The sequence below is a fragment of the Lithobates pipiens genome, unplaced genomic scaffold (assembly GCF_037356315.1).
Source record: "Lithobates pipiens isolate NorthernLeopardFrog02 unplaced genomic scaffold, aLitPip1_a1.2 Scaffold_18, whole genome shotgun sequence".
In the NCBI taxonomy this organism is placed as follows: Eukaryota; Metazoa; Chordata; class Amphibia; order Anura; family Ranidae; genus Lithobates; species Lithobates pipiens.
This window is the reverse complement of record NW_027507758.1, coordinates 3,373,230-3,398,895: the sequence shown is the minus strand read 5'-3', so window position 1 is coordinate 3,398,895 and position 25,666 is coordinate 3,373,230. Positions and strand designations below refer to the sequence as shown.

The 25,666-nt window shown below is 47.9% G+C and overlaps 1 protein-coding gene across 1 annotated transcript in view; it reads left to right on the top strand.

The window, feature by feature from the left end:
* LOC143986951 (phospholipase B1, membrane-associated-like) overlaps positions 1-25,411 on the top strand; it is a 200,230-nt gene extending 174,819 nt beyond the window's left edge. The window contains exons 44-57 of the mRNA XM_077485364.1: positions 2,326-2,389; positions 4,618-4,676; positions 5,981-6,048; positions 6,377-6,420; positions 7,534-7,633; positions 8,593-8,644; positions 10,221-10,301; positions 12,591-12,656; positions 13,690-13,784; positions 14,538-14,619; positions 15,036-15,134; positions 17,003-17,098; positions 20,026-20,100; positions 23,731-25,411. Coding sequence (XP_077341490.1) covers positions 2,326-2,389; positions 4,618-4,676; positions 5,981-6,048; positions 6,377-6,420; positions 7,534-7,633; positions 8,593-8,644; positions 10,221-10,301; positions 12,591-12,656; positions 13,690-13,784; positions 14,538-14,619; positions 15,036-15,134; positions 17,003-17,098; positions 20,026-20,100; positions 23,731-23,943 — 1,194 coding nt within the window. The 3' untranslated portion in view covers positions 23,944-25,411. The remainder of the gene's footprint in view (positions 1-2,325; positions 2,390-4,617; positions 4,677-5,980; positions 6,049-6,376; positions 6,421-7,533; positions 7,634-8,592; positions 8,645-10,220; positions 10,302-12,590; positions 12,657-13,689; positions 13,785-14,537; positions 14,620-15,035; positions 15,135-17,002; positions 17,099-20,025; positions 20,101-23,730) is intronic.
* The last annotated feature ends 255 nt before the right edge of the window (positions 25,412-25,666 follow it).

Sequence of the window (25,666 nt, the reverse complement as noted above, 5' to 3'; positions counted from 1 at the left end):
GCGTCCCCTGACTGAGGACAGCGTCCCCTGACTGAGGACACCGTCCTCGGACTGAGGACACCGTCCCCTGACTGAGGACAGCGTCCCCTGACTGAGGACACCATCCCCGGACTGAGGACAGCGTCCCCTGACTGAGGACACCGTCCCCTGACTGAGGACACCGTCCCCCGACTGAGGAGTGAGGACAGCGTCCCCGGACTGAGGACAGCATCCCCGGACTGAGGACACCGTCCCCGGACTGAGGAGTGAGGACACCATCCCCGGACTGAGGACAGCGTCCCCTGACTGAGGACACCGTCCCCGGACTGAGGACACTGTCCCCGGACTGAGGAGTGAGGACACCGTCCCCGGACTGAGGACAGCGTCCCCTGACTGAGGACACCGTCCCCGGACTGAGGACACCGTCCCCGGACTGAGGACACCGTCTCCGGACTGAAGACACCGTCTCCGGACTGAAGACACCGTCCCCGGACTGAGGACAGCGTCCCCTGACTGAGGACACCGTCCCCGGACTGAGGACACTGTCCCCGGACTGAGGAGTGAGGACACCATCCCCAGACTGAGGACAGCGTCCCCTGACTGAGGACAGCGTCCCCTGACTGAGGACAGCGTCCCCTGACTGAGGACACCGTCCCCGGACTGAGGACAGCGTCCCCTGACTGAGGACACCATCCCCGGACTGAGGACACCGTCCCCGGACTGAGGACAGCGTCCCCTGACTGAGGACACCGTCCCCTGACTGAGGACACCGTCCCCTGACTGAGGACAGCGTCCCCTGACTGAGGACAGCGTCCCCGGACTGAGGACAGCGTCCCCTGACTGAGGACAGCGTCCCCTGACTGAGGACAGCGTCCCCTGACTGAGGACACCGTCCCCTGACTGAGGACAGCGTCCCCGGACTGAGGACAGCGTCCCCGGACTGAGGACAGCGTCCCCGGACTGAGGACACCGTCCCCGGACTGAGGACAGCGTCCCCGGACTGAGGACAGCGTCCCCGGACTGAGGACACCGTCCCCGGACTGAGGACACCGTCTCCGGACTGAGGACACTGTCCCCGGACTGAGGAGTGAGGACACCGTCCCCGGACTGAGGACAGCGTCCCCTGACTGAGGACACTGTCTCCGGACTGAGGACACCGTCCCCGGACTGAGGACACTGTCCCCGGACCAAGACTGTACCTGGTTTTGTCCCTGGCAGGGCCATTGATAAGCCAGCACAGCTGGTCCTGAGCTCAGCAGAGGGGACCCGGGCAACCTCACAGATGGTCGGCGTTGGGGAGAGTTACAAGCAACAATCTCCCTGTGTGGCTTTCAATAAAGCATTTGACAGCCGCTTCTCTGTACTCTGTACATAGCGCACCCCTGAACTCTGTACTTTGTACATAGCGCACCCCTGTACTCTGTACATAGCGCACCCCTGAACTCTGTACATAGCGCACCCCTGAACTCTGTACATAGCGCACCCCTGAACTCTGTACATAGCGCACCCCTGTACTCTGTACATAGCGCACCCCTGTACTCTGTACATAGCGCACCCCTGAACTCTGTACTCTGTACATAGCGCACCCCTGTACTCTGTACATAGCGCACCCCTGAACTCTGTACTCTGTACATAGCGCACCCCTGTACTCTGTACATAGCGCACCCCTGTACTCTGTACATAGCGCACCCCTGTACTCTGTACATAGCGCACCCCTGAACTCTGTACTCTGTACATAGCGCACCCCTGTACTCTGTACATAGCGCACCCCTGAACTCTGTACTCTGTACATAGCGCACCCCTGAACTCTGTACTCTGTACATAGCGCACCCCTGTACTCTGTACATAGCGCACCCCTGAACTCTGTACTCTGTACATAGCGCACCCCTGTACTCTGTACATAGCGCACCCCTGTACTCTGTACATAGCGCACCCCTGTACTCTGTACATAGCGCACCCCTGAACTCTGTACATAGCGCACCTCCGAACTCTGTACTCTGTACATAACGCACCTCTGCGCTTCTTTGGTAAGAATAAAATACAAAATACGCATTAAATTTTTTTCTTCTTGACATTTCGTAGTCATATCCCTAAAAGTGTTAAAAAGTATCTTTTTTTTTTTATCTCATGGAGGACATGTGAGAAATAACGTATAGTATACATTATATAATCGCTCCATAAACACGTATCGCATACACTGCATATATAGTTTGAGGAAAATTATGCTTAGAAAATAGTTTACCATTTGCCAATAAATATATATATATATATATATCTATGTCCCCGGATTTGGTCACCTTATCCTATGACTGTCTATAGTGATGTCGTATTTCTTATGTGATGCAGAACTGGGGCAGTGACATGGAATGCCGAAACTATGCAGCCGTCTCTGACAGCGTGCCGACGTCAGGTGAGGAACCATCAAGAATGTTCTTCTTTCCCTGTCTGCACCCTTATATGGAAACTTTTATTCTGCGAGTCTTAGGCAGCGTACACACGATCGGATCTTTGGTCGGAAAAAGCTCTGATGGTTTACCCGACGGGATTTCGCTCAAGCTGTCTTGCGTACACACGGTCACACACAAATTCCGTCTGTCAAGAGCGCGGTGACGTACAACACGTACGACGGGACTATAAAAAGGAAGTTCAATACCCAGTGCGCCACCCTTTGGGCTCCTTCTGCTAATGTCGTGTTAGTCGAAAGTTTGGCGAGAGACGATTCGCAATATTTTGGAAAATACTTGCCTATATGTGCTTTTCTTCAAATCGGACAGTTTGTTTGTGAGTAGGCAGGTACATTCAAGAAATACGATGTCCAATTAACAAGGGACACCAATCAACCTCATTGAGCTTTAAAAAGACAAGATAATAATGTTGTTGTGTAAAACACACAAAAAAAAAAAAATGATGGAGATGACTAGAAAATAATTTCAAAATATTCCAAAAAAAAGGAGTTCTTGATTAAGAAAAAAAAAAAAATGAACATTAAAAAAAAAAAAAATCCCAATTTATTATGGCTTTAACCACTTCAGCCCCGGAAGATTTTACCCCCTTCCTGACCAGAGCACTTTTTGCGATTCGGCACTGCGTCGCTTTAACTGACAATTGCGAGGTTCATGCGACGTGGCTCCCAAACAAAATTTACGTCCTTTTTTTCCCACAAATAGAGCTTTCTTTTGGTGGTATTTGATCGCCTCTGCGGTTTTTGTTTTTTGCGCTATAAACAAAAAAATAGCTAAAATTTTGAAACAAAAAACACATTATTTTTTACTTTTTGCTATAATAAATATCCCCCAAAAATATATATAAAAAAAAAAATGTTCCCCTCAGTTTAGGCCGATACGTATTCTTCTACATATTTTTGGTAAGTGATTATTGATTGGTTTGCGCAAAAGTTATAGCGTTTTCAAAATAGGGGATAGTTTTATGGCATTTTTATTAATCTTTTTTTTTTTTAAATGGCGGCGATCATCGATTTTTATTGTGACTGCGACATTATGGAGGACACATCGGACATTTTTGACACATTTTTAGGACCATTGTCATTTATACAGCGATCAGTGCTATACAAATGCAGTGATTCCTGTGTAAATGACACTGGCAGTGAAGGGGTTATCCACTAGGTGGCAGTGTAGGGTTTAATTGTGTCCTAGGGGCGTGTTGCTAACTGTGTGGGGGCGTGGCTGTGTTTTGCACATCGCTGATCTCTGCTGCAATCACAGGGAGCAGAGATCAGTGACACTGTTGCTAGGCAGAACAGGGAGATGATTATTTACTTTAGCATCTCCTCGTTCTTCCTCTTCGTGAGGCGATCGCGGGTATTCCCGTGGCAGAACGAGTCCGCGGGACCCGCGACCTGACTCACGGAGCTTGGCGCGGGGGCGCACACCGCCTCTTAAAGGGCAATGTACAGGTTCGTGATTCTGCCTTGTACGTGCCCTTCTGCCAACGTATATCGGCGCGAGGTGGTCGGGAAGCGGTTAGAAACAAAAAAAGCTTATTCATGAGAGGAGGAGAAATAATGAAGAAAGAAGTTTGTGAGAACTCTGTGTAAATATGCGCATTTACAATCTAGAGTTGTATAGAAGAAGAGAACACGCTGCATTAAACTATTAAAACAAATTCAGCGTGACGAATGTGCTATGTCCATTACGAGCGGTAGTTTTACCAGACCGATCGCTTCCGTCTCGTAGTTGAATCCGAGTTTTTGCGCGTCGGATTTTCGGACAGGAACTTTTTCCCGACCGAAAAATTGAGAACCTGCTCTCATACTTTGGATGGCCGAAATTCCGCCAGCAAAAGTCCGATGGCGCGTACACGCGATCGCATTTCCCACGACCAAAAGCTCTCATTGGACTTTTGCTGGCTGAAATTCCGATCGCGTGTGTACGCGGCATTAGTGCTTGTATGACCCTGAAAGGTGTAGCTTTCGCTGACTCTATCTGTGCATTTTCTGTCACATCTAGAGCATGTGGCCACAGAAATATGGGTCAGCAAATTAGCTGGATATTTGGGCTGCAGTAACTGAACGTATTTTGGTAATGTCATGGTTGATGTTACAATCAACAATCATTGGTTTTGATACCAATTAAGTTTGCTCCTCCTCATGTTTTCCAATGTTTCTATTTTTTCTTTCAGTTAATAAGCTGCGTCCCGGCGACATTCGCGTGGTGGCAGCGCTGGGTGATTCACTGACGGTAGGTCACATAGTTGGTAATGTTGAATTAAGACACCAGTCCATCCTGAGTGAGTGTCTACAATTGTCCCTATCCCTGTACATTGCACACTCACATCGGTTCCCAGGGCCGCCTTTAAGGCAGGGCAAAAGGGGCAGCTGCCCTGGGCCCTGTCATTGTTGTGGGGCCCAAAGCAGCTGCCTCATACTTGCCAACTATCCAGGTTTAAATTCCCTTGTCCCTTGAAGTTTTATTCCTGTGCTGTGTCCTAATATCTGTGTGAAGTGCTGCTACTAATGCTGCCCAGCTCTGCCCTATTGTTGTTTGCAAGTGACTCACCTGCAGACCCTGTGTTTACATGTAAATAATCAGCATTCATATGTAAATAGCGGCGACAATACTAAGTAAATAGCTGTGACTGGTGGCATTTATATGTAAATAAAGGTGGCATTCCTATGTATATCATGTTCCCCTGCTGTGAGGAGGTGATGTGCTGTAACCTTTAGCAACAAATCAGTGAGCCGTAACATGTGCTGTAACCTCTAGCAACTAGTAGTAAGCAGTAATGATATGCTGTAACTGCTGGCAACCAATCGCAATTGCTGCCTGATCTGATACAGAAAAATGATTTTAGGTCTAGCTGCTATTTATTGTATGTCTCAGAGTAGATGGAGAGGGAATTTGCAAGGGGGGTGGGGGGGGGGGGGATACAAGAAAAATCTTGCCCAGGGCCCAATCTGTATTAAAGATGGCCCTGTCGGTTCCTACACCCTCAAGGAGCCACAATCCAAGGTCCCCATTCATATACTAGGGGCCAATTTTGGACAGAAGCCAATTTACCTTCCTGCATGTCTTTGGAGTGTGGGAGGAGACTGGAGTACCCGGAGGAAACCCATGCAGGCACAGGGAGAACATGCAAACTCCAGGCAGGTAGTGTCGTGGTTGAGATTTGAACCAGCGACCCTTTTTACTGCTAGGCGAGAGTGCTAACCACTACACCACTGTGCCGCCCACTACACCACTGTGCTACCCACTACACCACTGCGCCGCCCACTACACCACTGTGCCACCCTTGATGTGCCATAGGTCTTCATCTATTTAGTATAAATAAAAAGTGCCGATTGGTCCCGATCAACTTGACAACTTATAATAAAAGCAAAATTAACAAAAAGTGATATATAAGTAATATTGGTGGATCAAAGCAAGCACCCCAGTTGGAGTTAGTAGGTCAATCCCTGTGGGTTTGATGCCAATGCCCATTTTGCCCCTCTTTAATACATTCCTGGAAGATTCTCCTGCTGAACTAATTGTAATGTGTTTTGTAGGCTGGTTTCGGTGCCAGAGCAACCTCTATCCTGAATGTAGCCACGGAGTGGAGGGGGATTTCCTGGAGGTGAGAGCTGCTTATTCTATGATGTCACAATTAATGAAGAACATGATTGAAATTGGACAATGTGTAACTGTACCAAATATAAGATATCTTCCATAGTAGCCAATCAGATGCTTGTACAGCCACGTTCACCCTGCCTGCTCTTAGTGTAATATCTAAGCTCCTAAAATGTGTCCTATAAATTAGTTGCATTACATATACTGAGGATAATTGGAACAGCTGGAATCTGATTGGCTATAACAGGGACAGCTTTTTTTATTTTTTTTGTTAAATAAATTGTTGTGAAATAATTGTGGGCATTATTTAATTGCGATGTGTCCTTTTCTTTCAGTATTGGAGGAGATGACACTTTGGACAAAGTCACAACAATTCCAAGTAAGTTCTTTAGCTTTCATGAAAGGACTGGTCCACACATACAAGTTATATCGCGGTTATAGGCGGAGTCTGGCGGGCTGCTGGCTTCTTCTATTGGTAGTAGAAGGTGACCACTCCCTGCCATAGTTCCTGCCTCTGTTTTCTGTCACCTTGGAGTTTCGTGATCCCATCAAACTTTGGGCGCATCAACTCCTTTGTTTTGTGTTCCTTATGGTATGAACAAATTAAAAATGAACAAGGAGAGCGGGGACCACCCTTCAAGTGTCATAGCAGGAGTACAGACCTCTCCAGCACAGCCCCTGTTGTGTAAAATCTATTTTCGGATCCTTTAAAGTCGAACTAGACTCCACCTTTTCCCTCCAGACCACCACCGGCGCCCTAAAGGTTCCTCACTGTGTTTTTCTTTTTTTTTTTTTAAATACTAACTGATGTGATGAGATCAGCGTTGCTCTCTACATCAGTACAGTTTGAAGGATGCTATAGTGATGGCTCCTCAGGGGTGGGACCAAGCACTGTGCACTCACGGTACAGTCCTCAGTCTTCTGGTTTGAGAGACAATGTGTGTCTTTCAACCTGGGAAGGCTGAGGACATCTTGTGGCCAAAAAAGAGGCGCTGTAGGGGACGAATTCAGATTAAATTTGAGTAATGCGGGGCACATTTTTACCCAATCGACCTCTAGTTTGGACTAAAAAGTGCTAAAAAAATCACTATGAAAAAAGAATGGACATAATATCACCACCTCTGCCTCCAGTCTTCACTTACTTTCAAAGCTCCAAAGACAATAGAGTCTGTTCATGGGTATCAGATGGCAACCCCCAATGCACACCAGGGTACCAGGCGCAGGGTTCCAAATTTGCAGGATCCAGTAACTTAGTCCCTCATGGGTGGAGCCACATTGCCCAGTCGGGGGCTCAGGCATCCAACACCTATTTTGGAGTGCTGAGTTTTGAAGAATCTCAGGCCAGAGTAGCTCTGCAGTAGGGTGAAGATCGATCGGGGGCTGAGACTAGTGTTACCTCTCTTCTTTTATAGGGGGCTCTAATGATATAACGGAACTCTTTGTATCATTTCTGAATGATTTGTCATTGGTTTTTCTCTATTTAACTTTTAAGACATCTTGAAGAAGTTCAATCCCAACGTAAAGGGATACTCCACCGGGACCGGCCGGCTAAATGAAATGTTCAATGTGGCTGTTAGTGGAGCCAAGGCAGAGTAAGTGAAAGTGTATACAATATGTATATAGCATGTATATTGCCCCATGCACCCGGGGGGTAAAGGCACAGTGTGCATGGGGCCTAGCTCAGCATCTCTCTTTCCCTTCCCAGTAGTGACTTGTTCTCTCAACGGCTCATCTCCCCCTGATCCAGCAATGACTTCAGTAGCATTTACTTAGCAGCTCAAATCCCCTGCTCCCCCCTCCCAGCAGTGACTTTGCAGCTGATTTCATCCTGTCCTCCCCCCTCCCCGGAAGTGGCTCAATGACCTACCTGCCCATCTGCAATGCAAGAACAATACCTGTTGACCTGCCAGAATTGCACTCAGCTCCTATTTTCCTATGGTGGGCTGACAATGCACAGCATTTATTTGGTGTCAGCCCTGCCCATTGTCTTTTGTTAAACTTTCCAACTGTCTTGTTATCCACAGCATAGTAACTAAGTGACTTGTAGTCCAAATAGAGAAACTGATGGGGGTGGTAAACAGTTTCTATGAGTTAACATAGAAAGTGTTACCAGGACACAGGACATTGGATTTTTGGCAAGATCGAGCAGTATTGTTTTTGCACTTATCCTGCAGATATAACAAAAGGCTTTCAATGGTGTATTTAATACACAAATAGGGAGGAAATGAGAAAAGTTCACAGATCCCCCTTACGGTTTGCCCTAGATCCTAAGTGACTATTTCTTGCCAAAACGATCTGTTGGGGTTTTAATGGATCTTGGATGTTTACATATGGTATTTATGACTCAATCGTTAGCCTTGTACTGTAAGTGTTGCCTGCATTTTGATGTTATAGTATCTCTCTACTATGCGACCTTCTGTACTTGTGTACTGCTACCCCTTTTTTTATGTTAATAAAAAAAATATTTGAAAAGATAACAAATACTGAAAGAAAAACTTGACTAAACACTGGTATAGATTCTCTTTAATAATAAGATGTTGTCCTTTGTCAGGAACATAACAACCCAGGCGAGGACACTGGTGAATAAGATGAAGGAGAGTACGGTGAGTAGAACCAATGTGTCCACACAAAGTTGTTACTCAATTTTATTGTCATTCGTTTCCTGGTTTTATACAGAGTGGGGAAGCTCTGCTGAGTTTTTAGGAGAACCTCTGCTGGGTTTGATGAAAACCTCTGTCGGGTTTTATGAGGGCCTCTACTGGGTTTCAGAAGAACCTCTGCCGGATTTGATAAGGGCCTCTCCTGGGTTTTATGAGGGCCTCTGCTGGATTTGATGAGGACCTCTACTGGGTTTAATGATAGCCTCTGCTAGGTTTGGTTGGAAACTCTTCCAGCTTTCATGAGAACTTCTCCTGGGTTTGATGAGAACATTTGTGGGGTTTTATGAGAACCTCTCCTAGGTTTGACAAGGACTTCTCCTGGGTTTAATGAGAACCTCTGCTGGGTTTGATGAGAACTTCTCCTGGGTTTTATGAGAACCTCTGCTGAGTTTGATGAGGACTTCTGGGTTTTTATAAGAACCTCTGCCAGGTTTGATGAGGTCCTCTCCTAGAATTGATGAGGTCCTCTCCTAGAATTGATGAGGACCTCTCCTGGGTTTGATGAGGACCTCTCCTGGATTTGATGAGGACCTCTCCTGGGTTTGATGAGGACCTCTCCTGGATTTGATGAGGACCTCTCCTGGGTTTGATGAGGACCTCTCCTGGATTTGATGAGGACCTCTCCTGGATTTGATGAGGACCTCTCCTGGGTTTGATGAGGACCTCTCCTGGATTTGATGAGGACCTCTCCTGGATTTGATGAGGACCTCTCCTGGATTTGATGAGGACCTCTCCTGGGTTTGATGAGGACCTCTCCTGGGTTTGATGAGGACCTCTCCTGGGTTTGATGAGGACCTCTCCTGGATTTGATGAGGACCTCTCCTGGATTTGATGAGGACCTCTCCTGGGTTTGATGAGGACCTCTGCTAGGTTTTAGTGACAACCTCTCCTGGGTTTCACGGGAACCTCTGTCAGGTTTTATGAGAACCTTTGTTGAGGAGAACCTCTGCTGGATTTGATGAGGATTTCTGCTAGGTTTTGATGAGAACCTCTCCTGGGTTTTACAAGAACCTTTACAGTGTTTGATGAGGACCTCTGCTAGGTTTTAATGAGAACCACGACTCCTGGGTTTTAAGAGAACCTATGCTGGGTTTGATCATTTTAGTGTAAACAAATACAATATAACATCCAATTTTTGGGTTAAAAAGGTTAAAAAAAAGAAAAAGTCGTGTCAAGTAAACAGATACCAAACATGTCAATCAAACCTTAAAACTGCATGTGTTTGTTAAATCTCAAAAAAAAAATCTAAAATGTCCGAAAATTCTCATGAATGCTGTACAGCCTGTGATGGGGTGCATTGAAAAAAATTGTTTTTTTTGTGCACTACGATGCATTGGCAGCCCATTGAGAACGAGAGGCCAAATCTTTTTAAAGTGTGAAATGTATGAGAGGTAACAGAGCGTGACACAACAGAGAAAACACACGAGCAACCTTCAGCCATTGAGGATTTACAAGCCCCATAATGACCCTTCCAACCCCAGGAACCCCTCCCCCTCTCATATATTTTTCTGCCTTACAGGTTATTAATTTTGAAAACGACTGGAAGTTGATCACCATTTTTATTGGGGGCAATGACCTCTGCCAGTACTGCCATAACAGAGTGAGTAGACCACTGCCGAGTGAATTACAGGTTTTGTTATCCAGGTAGTCATTAGAATAGCAAATCTTTCATTGATATTATTTTAGATACATTGGCTTCCATGAATAGATACTTTGTTTTCTATATATTGTTATTCATTTTGTTCAGGACTAAAAAGGATACGTTTATTTGTTTTACATTTCTATTTACTGAGGTAAATATTCCATATGACTATATCAAATATATTATTTTCAGGCAGCTATACCATCCTCCAACGCTTTACTACTGTGCTGTGAATAGGCTGTAGTACAGAGCCTTGAAAAAGTATTCACACCCCTTGTAATTTTCCACATTTTCTCATGTTATAACCAAAAACATAAATGTATTTTATTGGGATTTTATGTGATAGACCAACACAAAGTGTCACATAATTGGGAAGTGGAAGGAAAATGAAAAACGATTTTCATTTTTTTTTTACAAATAAATATCTGGCATGTGGGGTACATTTGTATTCGGCCCCCTTTACTCTCATACCCCTAACTAAAATCTAGTGGAACCAAAAACCTTCAGAAGTCCCCTAATTAGTAAATAGAGACCACCTTTGTGTAATATAATCTCAGTATAAATACAGCTGTTCTGTGAAGCCCTCAGAGGTTTGTTAGAGAACCGTAGTGAACAAACAGCATCATGAAGGCCAAGAAAAACACAACACAGGTCAGGGATGAAGTTGTGGAGAAGTATAAAGCAGGGTTGGGTTATAATAAAATCTCCCAAGCTTTGATCATCTCACGGAGCTCTGTTCAATCCATCATCGGAAAATGGAAAGAGTATGGGCACAACCGCAAACCTACCAAGACATGGCCGTCCACCTAAACTGACCGGGCCGGGCAAGGAGAGCATTCATCAGAGAAGAGCCAAGAGGTCCATGGTGACTCTGGAGGAGCTGCAGAGATCCACAGCTGAGGGGGGAGAATCTGTCCACAGGACAACTATTAGTCGTCTCTCCACAAATCTGCCCTTTATGGAAGAGTGACAAGAAGAAAGACATTGGAGAAAGAAAGTCATAAGAAGTCCTGTTTGTAGTTTGTGAGTAGCCATGTGGGGGAGGGGGCAGCAAACATGTGGAAGAAGGTGATCTGGTCAGAGGAGACCAAAATTCTACTTTATGGCCTAAAAGCCAAACGCTATGTGTGGGGGAAACTAACACCGCCCATTCCCCGAACACACCATCCCCACCGTGAGACATGGTGGTGGCAGCATCATGTGGTGGGGATGGTTTTCTTCAGCAGGGACAGGGAAGCTGGTCAGAGGTGATGGGAAGATGGATGGAGACAAATACAGGACAATCTTAGAAGAAAACCTGTTAGAGTCGGCAGAAGACTTGAGACCGGGGCGGAGGTTCCCCTTCCAGCAGGACAACGACCCGAAACATCCAGCCAGAGCTACAATGGAATGGTTTACATCAAAGCATATTCATGTGTTAGAATGGCCCAGTCACAGTCCAGACCTAAATCCCATTGAGAATCTGTGGGCAAGACTTGAAAATTGCTGATCACAGACGCTCTCCATCCAATCTGACAGAGCTTGAGATATTTTACAAAGAAGAAGAATGGGCAGAAATGTCCTCTCTAGATGTGCAAAGCTGGTAGAGACATCCCCAAAAAGACTTGTAGAGAAAGGGGGTTCTACAAAGTATTGACTCCGGGGGGGGCGCCATACAAATGCCCCTCCCCCACACTTTTCACATATTTATTTGTATCATTTATCATTTTCCTTCCACTTCACAATTATGTGACACTTTGTGTTGGTCCATCACATAAAATCCCAATAAAATACATTTACGGTTTTGGTTGTCACATGACAACATGGGTTTTATAGCGGAAAATTCCAAACACACCTCCTGATATACAGACAGCCAATAGAGGGAGCTATTACCGGTATACAGAAGATATACATTCAAAAAGTGTTCAGTATGCAAGTATAAAATGTAAAAGTTTTGTGAAAAAAAAAAATGGCTTTACAGCTGCACTTTGCAGTATATTTCACAATGTGCTAATGATGAATATATACTGTCATGTGACTCGGGTACACGGCGTAAGAAACGGGTGCGATACATGAAGTATGAAGGTATCGTGCTAAATTGTCATGTCATAAATAAGGGGAATTAGAAGGTAATGTCGTCTAATATATCTTCCTACTAAATATTACTCTATATAAATGTAGTTAAGATTTATAATTAGTTTTACTAATATTTTTAATTATTTAAAGTTGAGTAAAATTGATATTTCCTTTTTTTGTTTGCCTTCTCAGACACGATATTCTCTGGAGAATCACATGAAACATCTTCAGACGGCTCTGGACATCTTCTATGATGAGGTATAGTACGGTCACACCCAGGGCTAGTAATGCATACGGTGTGCATCACCCGCCAACCTGATCAATAATATCAGCCATAGGTGCTATTAGGAAGGGGAGGGGCCCTGAGTCTGCAGCACGGGGCTGTGATCTTCAGAAGACGGACAGCTACATTGTAATTGTGTATCTTATCCTCACCTATAGGGATTCATTTATTACATCTGTTTACCAATCAATCACTAATCATAGTAATAAAATAGTAATAGTCAATGGCGTCTCCAGCTTTCATATTTAGGGGGGGGGGGCACATGGGGGGACAGGGATAAAGGAGGGGGGCAACCATAAAATGCAATATATATATATATATATATATATATATATAGAGTAGAATGCACTCCAGAGGTTATCAATGCAGCTTCACCAGTGCCCATCAATGCAGCTTCACCAGTGCCAATCATTGCAGCCTCCCCAGTGCCCATAAATTCAGCCTCACCAGTGCCCATAAATTCAGCCTCACCAGTGCCCATAAATGCAGCCTCACCAGTGCCCATCAATACAACCTCACCAGTGCCCATTAGTGCAGCTTTACCAGTGCCCATCATTGCAGCCGCACCAGGGCCAATCAATGCAGCCTTAACAGTGTCCATCAGCGCAGCCTCATCAGTGCCCATCAATGCAGCCTCACCAGTGTACATCAATGCAGCCTGATCAGTGCCCATCAATGCAGCCTCACCAGTGCATGGTGATTAGAGGGAGGAGAGGGAAGGGGGGCACATGGGGGATCACGCTATAAAATTGGGGGGGTCGTGGCCCCCTCAGGCCCCACCTTAGTGACACCACTGGTGATAGTAGACAGGTTCCTAAGGCTCCTCAACAGCATAGTATTCGACCCTGAAGAGCACGCCCCAGAAAGGCCTCCCAACCTCCTTGTGATGCATTTGCAGATATCATAAGGTGATGGCACTCAGTAAGAATAAAGTTTGTTGGGAAATCCCCCATGATGCTTTGCAAGGCTCAGTATCCATTTATCAGTTTGCGATTGGTTTCTCCTCAGGTGCCCCGTGCTTTCATCAACTTGGTGGAGATCATGGAGATAGAAGGACTACGCGCGGTGACCGCAGACACCATTGGCTGCAGCCTCTTAAAACCGTAAGTGTTGACTCTAATCTACTAGCAAGCTTGTGACGTCTTCCAACAACATGGCTTACACCGACCTTGTGACACCATATTTGGCTGAGGCCATAAAGAGAACCTGGGAGGACAGAAATCTGGGAGAGATCACCGCTAACATGTTTGATAGATACAGTCTACAGTCTCTCTCATCCTGGCTTTTCTACCTTGTCAGTCACTGACTTGGAGCAAGCCTAGGAAGTACATGTCTGTAAACTGAAGCTGAAGCTATTGACCTCTGTAAACCTTTTGTAGGGATAATAGAATGATGGCATTGACTGATTTGGCTGGTTCAGTGTTCTGATGGACAATCTGGCACCATATGAATGAATATCAAGCAAAACCTTCAGTGACAGTAGAAACGCCCATTAATTCACATCTGTGATCCATTAAAACACATATATTTTTCTTTAAATTTAGCTAGCGTCATCACGAAAATCAACTGAAAGTTGAAAGCAGTCTTGCAGTAGGAGTGTTTATGAGCTTGGGGGAAGGTCCTTAGGAACAGAAGAGACAGAACTTGCCGAGTGCCTCTAGTGTGGTGATCGGTATTGGGGTGGGGCAGTGGCACATAGTCCATAAAAGGACCGCCCCCGTTATGCAATAAATATAGGGGGGCCGTACTTTACACACTGCCCGGAGGGCAAAGTGATCCTCTGTACATTCTGTGCTTCTTGTATATTCCACTGAACTGCCCTTGTAATACAAGTAAATCCATTTGTTCCACCGCAGTAACGCCTGTCCGTGCTTTATAAATCCGCGAGATGGATCTCCAGAGCTGAACCAGATCAAGAAATTCAACAGAGATCTGCAGGTGAGGATGTGACCAGTAGGGGGGCGCTCTTATACAGCCGAGTGACTTGTGTCCGCAGACCGAGATCGTTACTCCAGGCTTCTAGAGAGTGTCAGAAACATAAGAAGACATTTATGGCAACTTTGTATATATTTCACTTCATTTATTATGATCGGGAATTTGATAAAATCTCATGTAATTTTTGCAGCCAGATTAATGTGTAATATTACATAAGAATAGTTTGTATTTTCATTTGATTTCGCACATGGAGGTCTCGGCGCCTTTCCCACATAATGCAGCACTCTTCCATACTCTGTTATTTGGGATTGACCTGCTCCGGGTTCTATGCAGTGTCTGTGACATCATCGGGTGCCGATTTATTGCGGATTTATAATACTGTAACATTTGTCTTTGATTCTTATTCTCTTTCTATTCAGGTTCACTTGGCTCAGCTACCAGAGAAGTACACCGAGCGGGAGGACTTCGCTGCGGTGGCTCAGCCCTTCTTCAGGAACACAATTGTGCCAGTGGACAATGTAAGTCTCACATTTCTCATTGATATCATTATTCAGAAATTGCACCGCCCTGAATGAATGAATGATTTATATAGCGCTACAACTGCAAACTGAATCGCCTCAAGGGGCTTGATCCGTCCTGTGCTTCCTGTTCCTTAGAAGAGGAGGGTCTTGAGTTTTTTTCTGAAGGCCAATGTTTTTTTTCTATGCGGATGTTAGTGGGTAGAGCATTTCATAGCCGTGGTCCTTGGACTGCGAATCTTCGCTCTCCCTTTGCTTTGTAACGGGATTTAGGTATGAGAAGGAGGTACCTGGTTAGTTGATCGGAGGTTGCGATTCGGTGTGTCTTTTATGTTCAATTAAATCCTCCCTCCTGCCTCCCCTTGTTGCACAGGTGTACCGGCCCCTCCCCTTCTTGCACAGGTGTACCGGCCCCTCCCCTTCTTGCACAGGTGTAGCGGCTCCTCCCCTTCAGTCTTGCACAGGTGTCCGATTCCTCCCCTTCAGTCTTGCACAGGTGTACAGGCACCTTCCCTTCAGTCTTGCACAGGTGTACCGACTCCTCCCCTTCAGTCTTGCACAGGTGTACAGGCTCCTCCCCTTCAGTCATGCACAGGTGTACAGGCTCCTCCCCTTCAGTCATGCACAGGTGTACAGGCTCCTCCCCTTCAGTCATGCACAGGTGTACAGGCTCCTCCCCTTCAGTCATGCACAGGTGTACAGGCTCCTTCCCTTTAGTCTTGCACAGGTGTAGCGGCTCCTCCCCTTTAGTCTTGCACAGGTGTTACTGACTCCTCCCCTTTAGTCTTGCACAGGTGTAGCAGCTCCTCCCCTTTAGTCTTGCACAGGTGTAGCAGCTCCTCCCCTTTAGTCTTGCACAGGTGTAGCAGCTCCTCCCCTTTAGTCTTGCACAGGTGTAGCAGCTCCTCCCCTTTAGTCTTGCACAGGTGTACCGACTCCTCCCCTTCAGTCTTGCACAGGTATTACCGACTCCTCCCCTTCAGTCTTGCACAGGTGTTACCGACTCCTCCCCTTCAGTCATGCACAGGTGTAGTGGCGCCTCCCCTCTAGTCTTGCACAGGTGTACCGACTCCTCCCCTTCAGTCTTGCAAAGGTGTACCGGCTCCTCCCCTTCAGTCATGCACAGGTGTAGCGGCTCCTCCCCTTCAGTCATGCACAGGTGTAGCGGCTCCTCCCCTTCAGTCTTGCACAGGTGTACTGGCCCCTCCCCCTTCAGTCTTGCACAGTTGTACTGGCTCCTCCCCTTCAGTCTTGCAGAGGTGTAGCGGCTCCTCCCCCTTCAGTCTTGCACATGTGTAGCGGCTCCTCCCCTTCAGTCTTGCACAGGTGTACCGGCTCCTCCCCCAGACTAAAACATCTTTCTCTGATTTCACTGCACACTGTGAGCTTCTCTCCATATACATTTGAAGCTGCAGCAAGTCAGATAGAGCCCCGTCTAATTTCCTGGCTGGAGGAGGTCCAGCATTAGCCTGACTATCCCTGGCCCAACCCCTTTCACTCATTGGACGATAGGTCTTTCAATCATGGAGGGTCAGCATCACATGTGGGTGTCACTTATGCAAATACAGCCCACCTAGGAACTCCCACTCCTCCAGACTGACAACTGCCCATCAAGGTGTTATTAATATTTGCATAACCCCTCCCACTGCTTGCATCAGGGCTGAGGGCTATGGTGAGGAGTAGTGAGGCCGGGGGAGGGGGGAATGTCTTCAGGAAGGAATGTACAGCCCCCTACCAGCCCCTCCCACCAGCCATGATCCGCCTCCATTACATAGAGAAGCACAGAGACCCGGTGATGACATCACTGAGTATAAAATGACATCAGTACATTTTAGGTTTTAATTCAATGAATTCTGTTCTTTTCTCAGCTCGGACAGCCGGACGTCAGCTACTTCTCCAAGGACTGCTTCCACTTCCACGAGCGCGGGCATGCAGAGATGGCGAAGGCGCTGTGGAATAACATGGTATGTCGGGTCACCCGCCCCACGCCGGGCACCGCGCAACGTTCAGTACAAATAGGCAGTTTATAAAGCTTCGTATTAATAAAAATACCAAACATGTCATACTTATATAGCCAAAAGACAATGCCAGTGTGGCTCTCCAGTTCTGGGAGGGCGTCCATGGATGCCCTCCCAGAGCCGGGCGCACTCTGTGACCAATGAGTCCTGTAGACACAGCTAATCACAGATCGGGGTAAAGGGCCAATCACAGCAGCCATTTACTATGTGATCAGCTGTGTCCAATCACAGCTGATTACATATAAACAGACTTGATGGGTATCGGCATTCCTTTCCTCACACACTCTGTCTGTGTGAGGAAAGGAGAGCTGGCAACTAGCAAGGCTGACACAGGGCACAGTAAGGACATTCTTCACACTAATAATCAGTGCCAATCAGTGCAGATGAATGAAGATCAGTGCCCATCAGAGCAGCCCCATCAGTGCCAATCAGTGCTGACTTATTAGTGCCTATCAGTGCAGATCAGTGCTGGTTATAAGTGCCAATCAGTACAGCCTCATCAGTGCCCAATCAGTGCAGCCTCATCAGTGCAGCCTCATCAGTGCAGCCTCATCAGTGCAGCCTCATCAGTGCAGCCTCATCAGTGCCCAATAGTGCAACCTCATCAGTGCAGCCTCATCAGTGCAGCCTCATCAGTGCAGCCTCATCAGTGCAGCCTCATCAGTGCCCAATAGTGCAGCCTCATCAGTGCAGCCTCATCAGTGCAGCCTCATCAGTGCCCAATAGTGCAGCCTCATCAGTGCAGCCTCATCAGTGCCCAATAGTGCAGCCTCATCAGTGCAGCCTCATCAGTGCAGCCTCATCAGTGCAGCCTCATCAGTGCCCAATAGTGCAGCCTCATCAGTGCAGCCTCATCAGTGCAGCCTCATCAGTGCAGCCTCATCAGCAAACATCCATGAAGAAGAAAATGTACTTGTTTTCAATATACAGAGCCTTGAAAAAGTATTCACACCCCTTGATTTTATTGGGATTTTATGTGATAGACCAACACAAAGTGTCACATAATTGTGAAGTGGAAGGAAAATGATAAATGATACAAATAAATATGTGAAAAGTGTGGGGGAGGGGCATTTGTATGGCGCCCCCTTTACTTTGATACCCCTAACTAAAATCTAGAGGAACCAATTGCCTTCAGAAGTCACCTAATTAGTAAATAGAGCCCACCTGTGTGTCATTTAATCTCAGTATAAATACAGCTGTTCTGTGAAGCCCTCAGAGGTCTGTTAGAGAACCTTAGTGAACAAACAGCATCATGAAGGCCAAGGAACACACCAGACAGGTCCGGGATAAAGTTGTGGGGAAGTATAAAGCAGGGTTGGGTTATAATAAAATCTCCCAAGCTTTGACCATCTCACGGAGCTCTGTTCAATCCATCATCGGAAAATGGAAAGAGTATGGGCACAACCGCAAACCTACCAAGACATGGCCGTCCACCTAAACTGACCGGGCCGGGCAAGGAGAGCATTCATCAGAGAAGAGCCAAGAGGTCCATGGTAACTCTGGAGGAGCTGCAGAGATCCACAGCTCAGGGGGGAGAATCTGTCCACAGGACAACTATTAGTCGTCTCTCCACAAATCTGCCCTTTATGGAAGAGTGACAAGAAGAAAGACATTGGAGAAAGAAAGTCATAAGAAGTCCTGATTGTAGTTTGTGAGAAGCCATGTGGGGGAGGGGGCAGCAAACATGTGGAAGAAGGTGATCTGGTCAGAGGAGACCAAAATTCTACTTTATGGCCTAAAAGCAAAACGCTATGTGTGGGGAAAACTAACACCGCCCATCCCCCCGAACACACCATCCCCACCGTGAGACATGGTGGTGGCAGCATCATGTGGTGGGGATGGTTTTCTTCAGCAGGGACAGGGAAGCTGGTCAGAGGTGATGGGAAGATGGATGGAGACAAATACAGGACAATCTTAGAAGAAAACCTGTTAGAGTCGGCAGAAGACTTGAGACCGGGGCGGAGGTTCCCCTTCCAGCAGGACAACGACCCGAAACATCCAGCCAGAGCTACAATGGAATGGTTTACATCAAAGCATATTCATGTGTTAGAATGGCCCAGTCACAGTCCAGACCTAAATCCCATTGAGAATCTGTGGCCAGACTTGAAAATTGCTGATCACAGACGCTCTCCATCCAATCTGACAGAGCTTGAGATATTCTACAAAGAAGAAGAATGGGCAGAAATGTCCTCTCTAGATGTGCAAAGCTGGTAGAGACACCCCCAAAAAGACTTGTAGAGAAAGGGGGTTCTACAAAGTATTGACTCCGGGGGGCGCCATACAAATGCCCCTCCCCCACACTTTTCACAGATTTATTTGTATCATTTATCATTTTCCTTCCACTTCACAATTATGTGACACTTTGTGTTGGTCCATCACAGAAAATCCCAATAAAATACATTTATGGTTTTGGGTGTGACATGACAACATGTGGGGAATGTCAGGGGGTATGAATACTTTTTCAAGGCACTGTATTACAACAGACACAAAGAAAAACTTTTTTTTTTCAAAATGTTCTGCCTTTTTTTGTTTATTTACCAAAAAATAACCCCCAGTGGTGATTAAATACCACCAAAAGAAATCTCTATTTGTGTGAAGAAAATGATACAAACATCATATGGTTACAGTGTCACATGACCGCGTAATTGTCATTCAAAGTGTGAGAGCGCTGAAAGCTGAGAATTGGCCTGGGCAGGAGGGGGGGGGGGGTGAAAGTACCCGGGGTTAGTCATGTGTCCAAAAAAAAAAGGGGTTAAAGAGCATGGGGGAGGGGGAGGACTGCATGGGGCCCCAAGATTGGTAATGGTGGCCCCTGACCCAACCGGTTATTTATTTTTTAATCTCTTTATCTTACAATACGTTTGTTTTCCCAGCTGGAGCCGGTTGGACAGAAAACGGACTACAACAACTACACCTACGACCGGAACAGACTGAAATGTCCCACCAATGTAAGTGAACCCGACTCCTAACTATAAATATCCAGGCACATCACTGAGCGGGGCAGAGCAGGAGGTGAAGAGCGCCCTCTGCTTCAGGCGGCATGTTGTTCGAGGGTGGCACCAAATTTTATGCCTTTGGTGGCTCACCTGATGCCTTGGCGTGGCCAGTAAAAGTGCTAATGGTTCCACCTTTCCTGGTCAGCTCTTCCTACCAGACGTGAAGGGTGCTCTTCTCTCCATTCCCAGACGGACAGCCAGCCTGGGGGAGAATATGGCAGCAGTGGGGGGTAGGGGGCACCTAGTGGAGCAGGAAGGGGTTCTGAGATGTGACCTGGTAGGGCAAGCTGTGTGTCAGTTGAATGCGGTAGAAAGAGAGATTTTGAGAAACGGTTGGGGGGGGGGGATAACATGAACATACCCTTGGAAGATGTAAGTTTGGGGGTGTATCTACATCAATGGGATGCAAGGTATCCCTGGAAGAATTTTATAAGGAGTCACAGGGAGTAATAAAAGTTTTTTTTTTTCCAGCAGCAGATGTGGGGAATGGGGGGGGGAGTTGTTTGTGGAGATGTGATCTGGGGATGGGGGGTGAGTTGTTTGTGAAGACAGGATCTGGGGATGGGGGCAGTTGTTTGTGGAGATGTGATCTGGGGATGGGGGGGTTGTTTGTGGAGATGTGATCTGGGGATGGGGGTGTTGTTTGTGGAGATGTGATCTGGGGATGGGGGGGTTGTTTGTGGGGACGTGATCTGGATATGGGGGAGTTGTTTGTGGAGATGTGATCTTGGGATGGGGGGGGGGGGGGTTGTTTGTGGAGATGTGATCTGGAGGTGGGGGATTTGATTTTGGAGATGTGATCTGGGGATGGGGGAGTTGTTTGTGGAGATGTGATCTGGGGATGGGGGAGTTGTTTGTGAAGACGTGATCTGGGGATGGGGGAGTTGTTTGTGGAGATGTGATCTGTGGATGGGTGGGGGGAGTTGTTTGTGAAGACGTGATCTGGGGATGGGGGGAGTTGTTTGCGAAGACGTGATCTGGGGATGGGGGTGTTGTTTGTGGAGACGCAATCTGCGGATGGGGAGTGAGTTGTTTGTGGGGATGTGATCTGGATATGGGGGAGTTGTTTGTGGAGATGTCATCTGGGGATGGGGGGGGGGGTTGTTTGTGAAGATGTGATCTGGGGATGGGGGGGTTGTTTGTGGAGATGTGATCTGGGGATGGGGGGGGGTGTTTGTGGAGATGTGATCTGGGGATGGGGGGGGGTTGTTTGTGGAGATGTGATCTGGGGATGGGGGGGTGTTTGTGGAGATGTGATCTGGGGATGGGGGGGTGTTTGTGGAGATGTGATCTGGGGATGGGGGGGGTTGTTTGTGGAGATGTGATCTGGGGATGGGTGGGGGGGGAGTTGTTTGTGAAGTCGTGATCTGGGGATGGGAGGAGTTTTTTGCGAAGACGTGATCTGGGGATGGGGGAGTTGTTTGTGGAGATGTGATCTGGGGATGGGGGAGTTGTTTGTGGAGATGTGATCTGTGGATGGGTGGGGGGGAGTTGTTTGCGAAGACGTGATCTGGGGATGGGGGAGTTGTTTGTGGAGATGTGATCTGGGGATGGGGGAGTTGTTTGTGGAGATGTGATCTGTGGATGGGTGGGGGGGAGTTGTTTGCGAAGACGTGATCTGGGGATGGGGGTGTTGTTTGTGGAGACGCAATCTGCGGATGGGGAGTGAGTTGTTTGTGGGGACGTGATCTGGATATGGGGGAGTTGTTTGTGGAGATGTGATCTGGGGATGGGGGGAGGTTGTTTGTGGAGATGTGATCTGGGGGTGGGGGATTTGATTTTGGAGATGTGATCTGGGGATGGGGGAGTTGTTTGTGGAGATGTGATCTGGGGATGGGGGGAGGTTGTTTGTGGAGATGTGATCTGGGGGTGGGGGATTTGATTTTGGAGATGTGATCTGGGGATGGGGGAGTTGTTTGTGGAGATGTGATCTGGGGGTGGGGGATTTGATTTTGGAGATGTGATCTGGGGATGGGGGAGTTGTTTGTGGAGACGCAATCTGCGGATGGGGAGTGAGTTGTTTGTGGGGACGTGATCTGGAGATGGGGGGAGTTGTTTGTGGGGACGTGATCTGGGGATGGGGGGAGTTGTTTGTGGGGACGTGATCTGTGGATGGGTGGGGAGGTTGTTTGTGGAGACGTGATCTGGGGATGGGGGGTGAATTGTTTGTGGAGAAGTGATCTGGGGATGGGGGGCTGTTGTTTGTGGGGACGTGATCTGGGGATGGGGGGTGAATTGTTTGTGGAGAAGTGATCTGGGGATGGGGGGCAGTTGTTTGTGGAGACGTGATCTGGGGATGGGGGGTGAATTGTTTGTGGGGACAGGCACTGGGGAGGGGGGCTGGAGTTGGGCAACAACCTGGACTCACCCTTTTAGTTGGGTGGAGCGGGTTGAGTGGAGCGGGTTGGTTGGAGCGGGTTGTGTGGAGCGGGTTGGGTGGAGCGGGTTGAGTGGAGCGGGTTGGGTGGTGCGGGTTGAGTGGAGCGGGTTGGTTGGAGCGGGTTGTGTGGAGCGGGTTGGGTGGAGCGGGTTGAGTGGAGCGGGTTGGGTGGTGCGGGTTGGGTGGAGCGGGTTGGTTGGAGCGGGTTGTGTGGAGCGGGTTGGGTGGAGCGGGTTGAGTGGAGCGGGTTGGGTGGTGCGGGTTGGGTGGAGGGGGTTGGGTGGAGCGGGTTGAGTGGAGCGGGTTGGGTGGTGCGGGTTGGGTGGAGCGGGTTGGGTGGAGCGGGTTGGGTGGAGCGGGTTGGGTGGAGCGGGTTGAGTGGAGCGGGTTGGGTGGAGCGGGTTGAGTGGAGCGGGTTGGTTGGAGCGGGTTGTGTGGAGCGGGTTGGGTGGAGCGGGTTGAGTGGAGCGGGTTGGGTGGTGCGGGTTGGGTGGAGCGGGTTGGGTGGAGCGGGTTGGGTGGAGCGGGTTGGGTGGAGGGGGTTGGGTGGAGCGGGTTGGGTGGAGGGGGTTGGGTGGAGCGGGTTGGGTGGAGCGGGTTGGGTGGAGCGGGTTGTGTGGAGCGGGTTGAGTGGAGCGGGTTGGGTGGAGCGGGTTGGGTGGAGGGGGTTGGGTGGAGCGGGTTGGGTGGAGGGGGTTGAGTGGAGCGGGTTGGGTGGAGGGGGTTGGGTGGAGCGGGTTGGGTGGAGCGGGTTGGGTGGAGCGGGTTGTGTGGAGCGGGTTGAGTTGAGCGGGTCGGGTGGAGCGGGTTGGGTGGAGCGGGTTGGGTGGAGCGGGTTGGGTGGAGCGGGTTGTGTGGAGCGGGTTGAGTGGAGCGGGTTGGGTGGAGCGGGTTGTGTGGAGCGGGTTGAGTTGAGCGGGTCGGGTGGAGCGGGTTGAGTTGAGCGGGTTGAGTGGAGCAGGTTGGGTAGAGTGGGTTTAGTGGAGCGGGTTGAGTGGAGCGGGTTGAGTGGAGCGGGTTGGGTAGAGTGGGTTGGGTGGAACGGGTTGGGTGGAGCGGGTTGAGTGGAGCGGGTTGGGTGGAGCGGGTTGGGTGGAGCGGGTTGAGTGGAGCGGGTTGGGTAGAGTGGGTTGGGTGGAGCGGGTTGGGTGAAGTTGCAGTGGGGACCTCGTATCATTTGGCTTCATGTCGTGTTGTTCCAGGACCGCCCTTACCTCTTCACCCTGAAGAACAGTGGTCTTCCCCAGGACTTGGTGGAACCTGAGAAAGATGATGGAGACCAGGTTCCGATGTGGTCGGTGATCGTGGCCTCCATCGGCGGCGTGGCGCTGGGATGTCTGGTCGTGGGTATCGCCATGAATATGTCATTTAAGAAGAAACTCCGCAAACAAACCCAAAACAGAAGCTCCTTCTGAGGGCCGCGCCGCGTCCTTCGCACGCCGTATCGCAGGTTTTGTAGACGGTGGCCTTTTATTTAGTAAGGGACGATGTGCAAACCCTCAGCCACCAATCAGAAGCCATCCATTCTTAACAAATCTGTCTGATTGGCTGCTGAGGCTCACAGCACATCACGGCCCTTTCCCCTAGATAAGCCCTCGTGTCTCCGGGATATTCGGGGTGTTGCCCCCGAAGTCTTCTCCATCCTCCAACTTCTGCAGTTGGATCCATCACAACATCTGGAGAAGGTTTTTGGCCACCAGGTTTTCCGATACTAAAATGTTAAAGCCCAACTCCAGCCAAAACCTTTTCCTTTTTTTAAAGTCTTGGAGGGATGGCGGAAGGTTTGGGGCCCCTGTGATGGTTGTATTGCTGTCTGTGATCTCTTATGAGACGGAAAACCTCGACGCCTCTTGTCTACTCGGCAAACGCCAAAGAGAAGAGGAGGAGAAGAGAACATCTCTTTACAGGCAGCAATATAATCTCCTCCACATGGATACAGACAGAATTCAGGACCTGATAGAAGTTCTAATCCTTCTGCATCCAAAACTAAAGACCGGGCCGGAGTTGGGCTTTACGTTGCGTTGAAAGCCGCCATCTTTATAAACGAGATTCACTTTCAGTGGTAAGTTCAGCCAGCGCCGGGACACCTGCCTGCTGGAGCACCCGAGTATCAGTTCTGGGTGGAACAATCCCGTAATGTTGCTACAAAGTAATCAGTGATTGGAAGTAATTGCACCACTCTGAATTTTGGTTTCCCTTTGAATATAAATTGTCGGTAACGGGTGTTTATAAATAAATTTTGCATAGGTGCCCCCCCCCTCCCCCATTGAAAAACTGCATTTAAATTTGCTCCTTTCCGAAGGGTGCACTATTGAATGTTCTTGGGGTTTTCAGATGTGTAAATTTGGAAAATACCACAGTATGGCCACTAGGTGGCTCTAACTTTCATAGGAACAAAGTATGATCCTCAGTGCCATCTAGTGGCCATAATGTGGTATTTTCTACATTTACACGTTCAAATTGCAGAGACTATAGCCTGAGAACATTCGATTTTGCTCAATTCACACACAGCAAATTTACATACAGCTTTGATGGATAAACAGCTATGCATTTTTTTATATTATTATTATTTTTTTTTTTTATAAATACCCCCCTAAGTGTAAAAGGAAGGGGTAATTTTTCCTCTCCAAGTGTCCTGTAAATAATGTACATCCTCATCCTGCACTGATGTGGAAAATGTTTAATACCGGCGAATATCTGAAATACTTCTATAAAGAAAAGATGAATAGATCTTAAAACAAAAAAAAAGAAAATAATATATCTAAAATACTTCTATATAAAAATAAAAAAAAGACGGATTAATAATGTATTGTAAAGTGAATCCCTGTATACATGATCACTGGAAAAATAAATAAGAGCAATAAAAATACTTTTTTTTATTGAGTTTGGTTTTAATTGTTTCTTAATGGGTCAAAAAAGAAAAAAAAAACAGGTCAGTACCAACACTGACAGCAAGAGGGGGGGGGGTCGCCTGAACCTCTTCTGAAGATGCTAACTGCCTGGCTGCCCCCCTGACTTTAATTCCCATCGACTTACCAACCAGGAAGAAAATTGCCTGTGTAATGTGTGCTGAAACAGCAGCTTGTAGTCCATGTAGCAGGGTGACAACGTGGAAGCAGAAATAGGAGACGGGGGGAC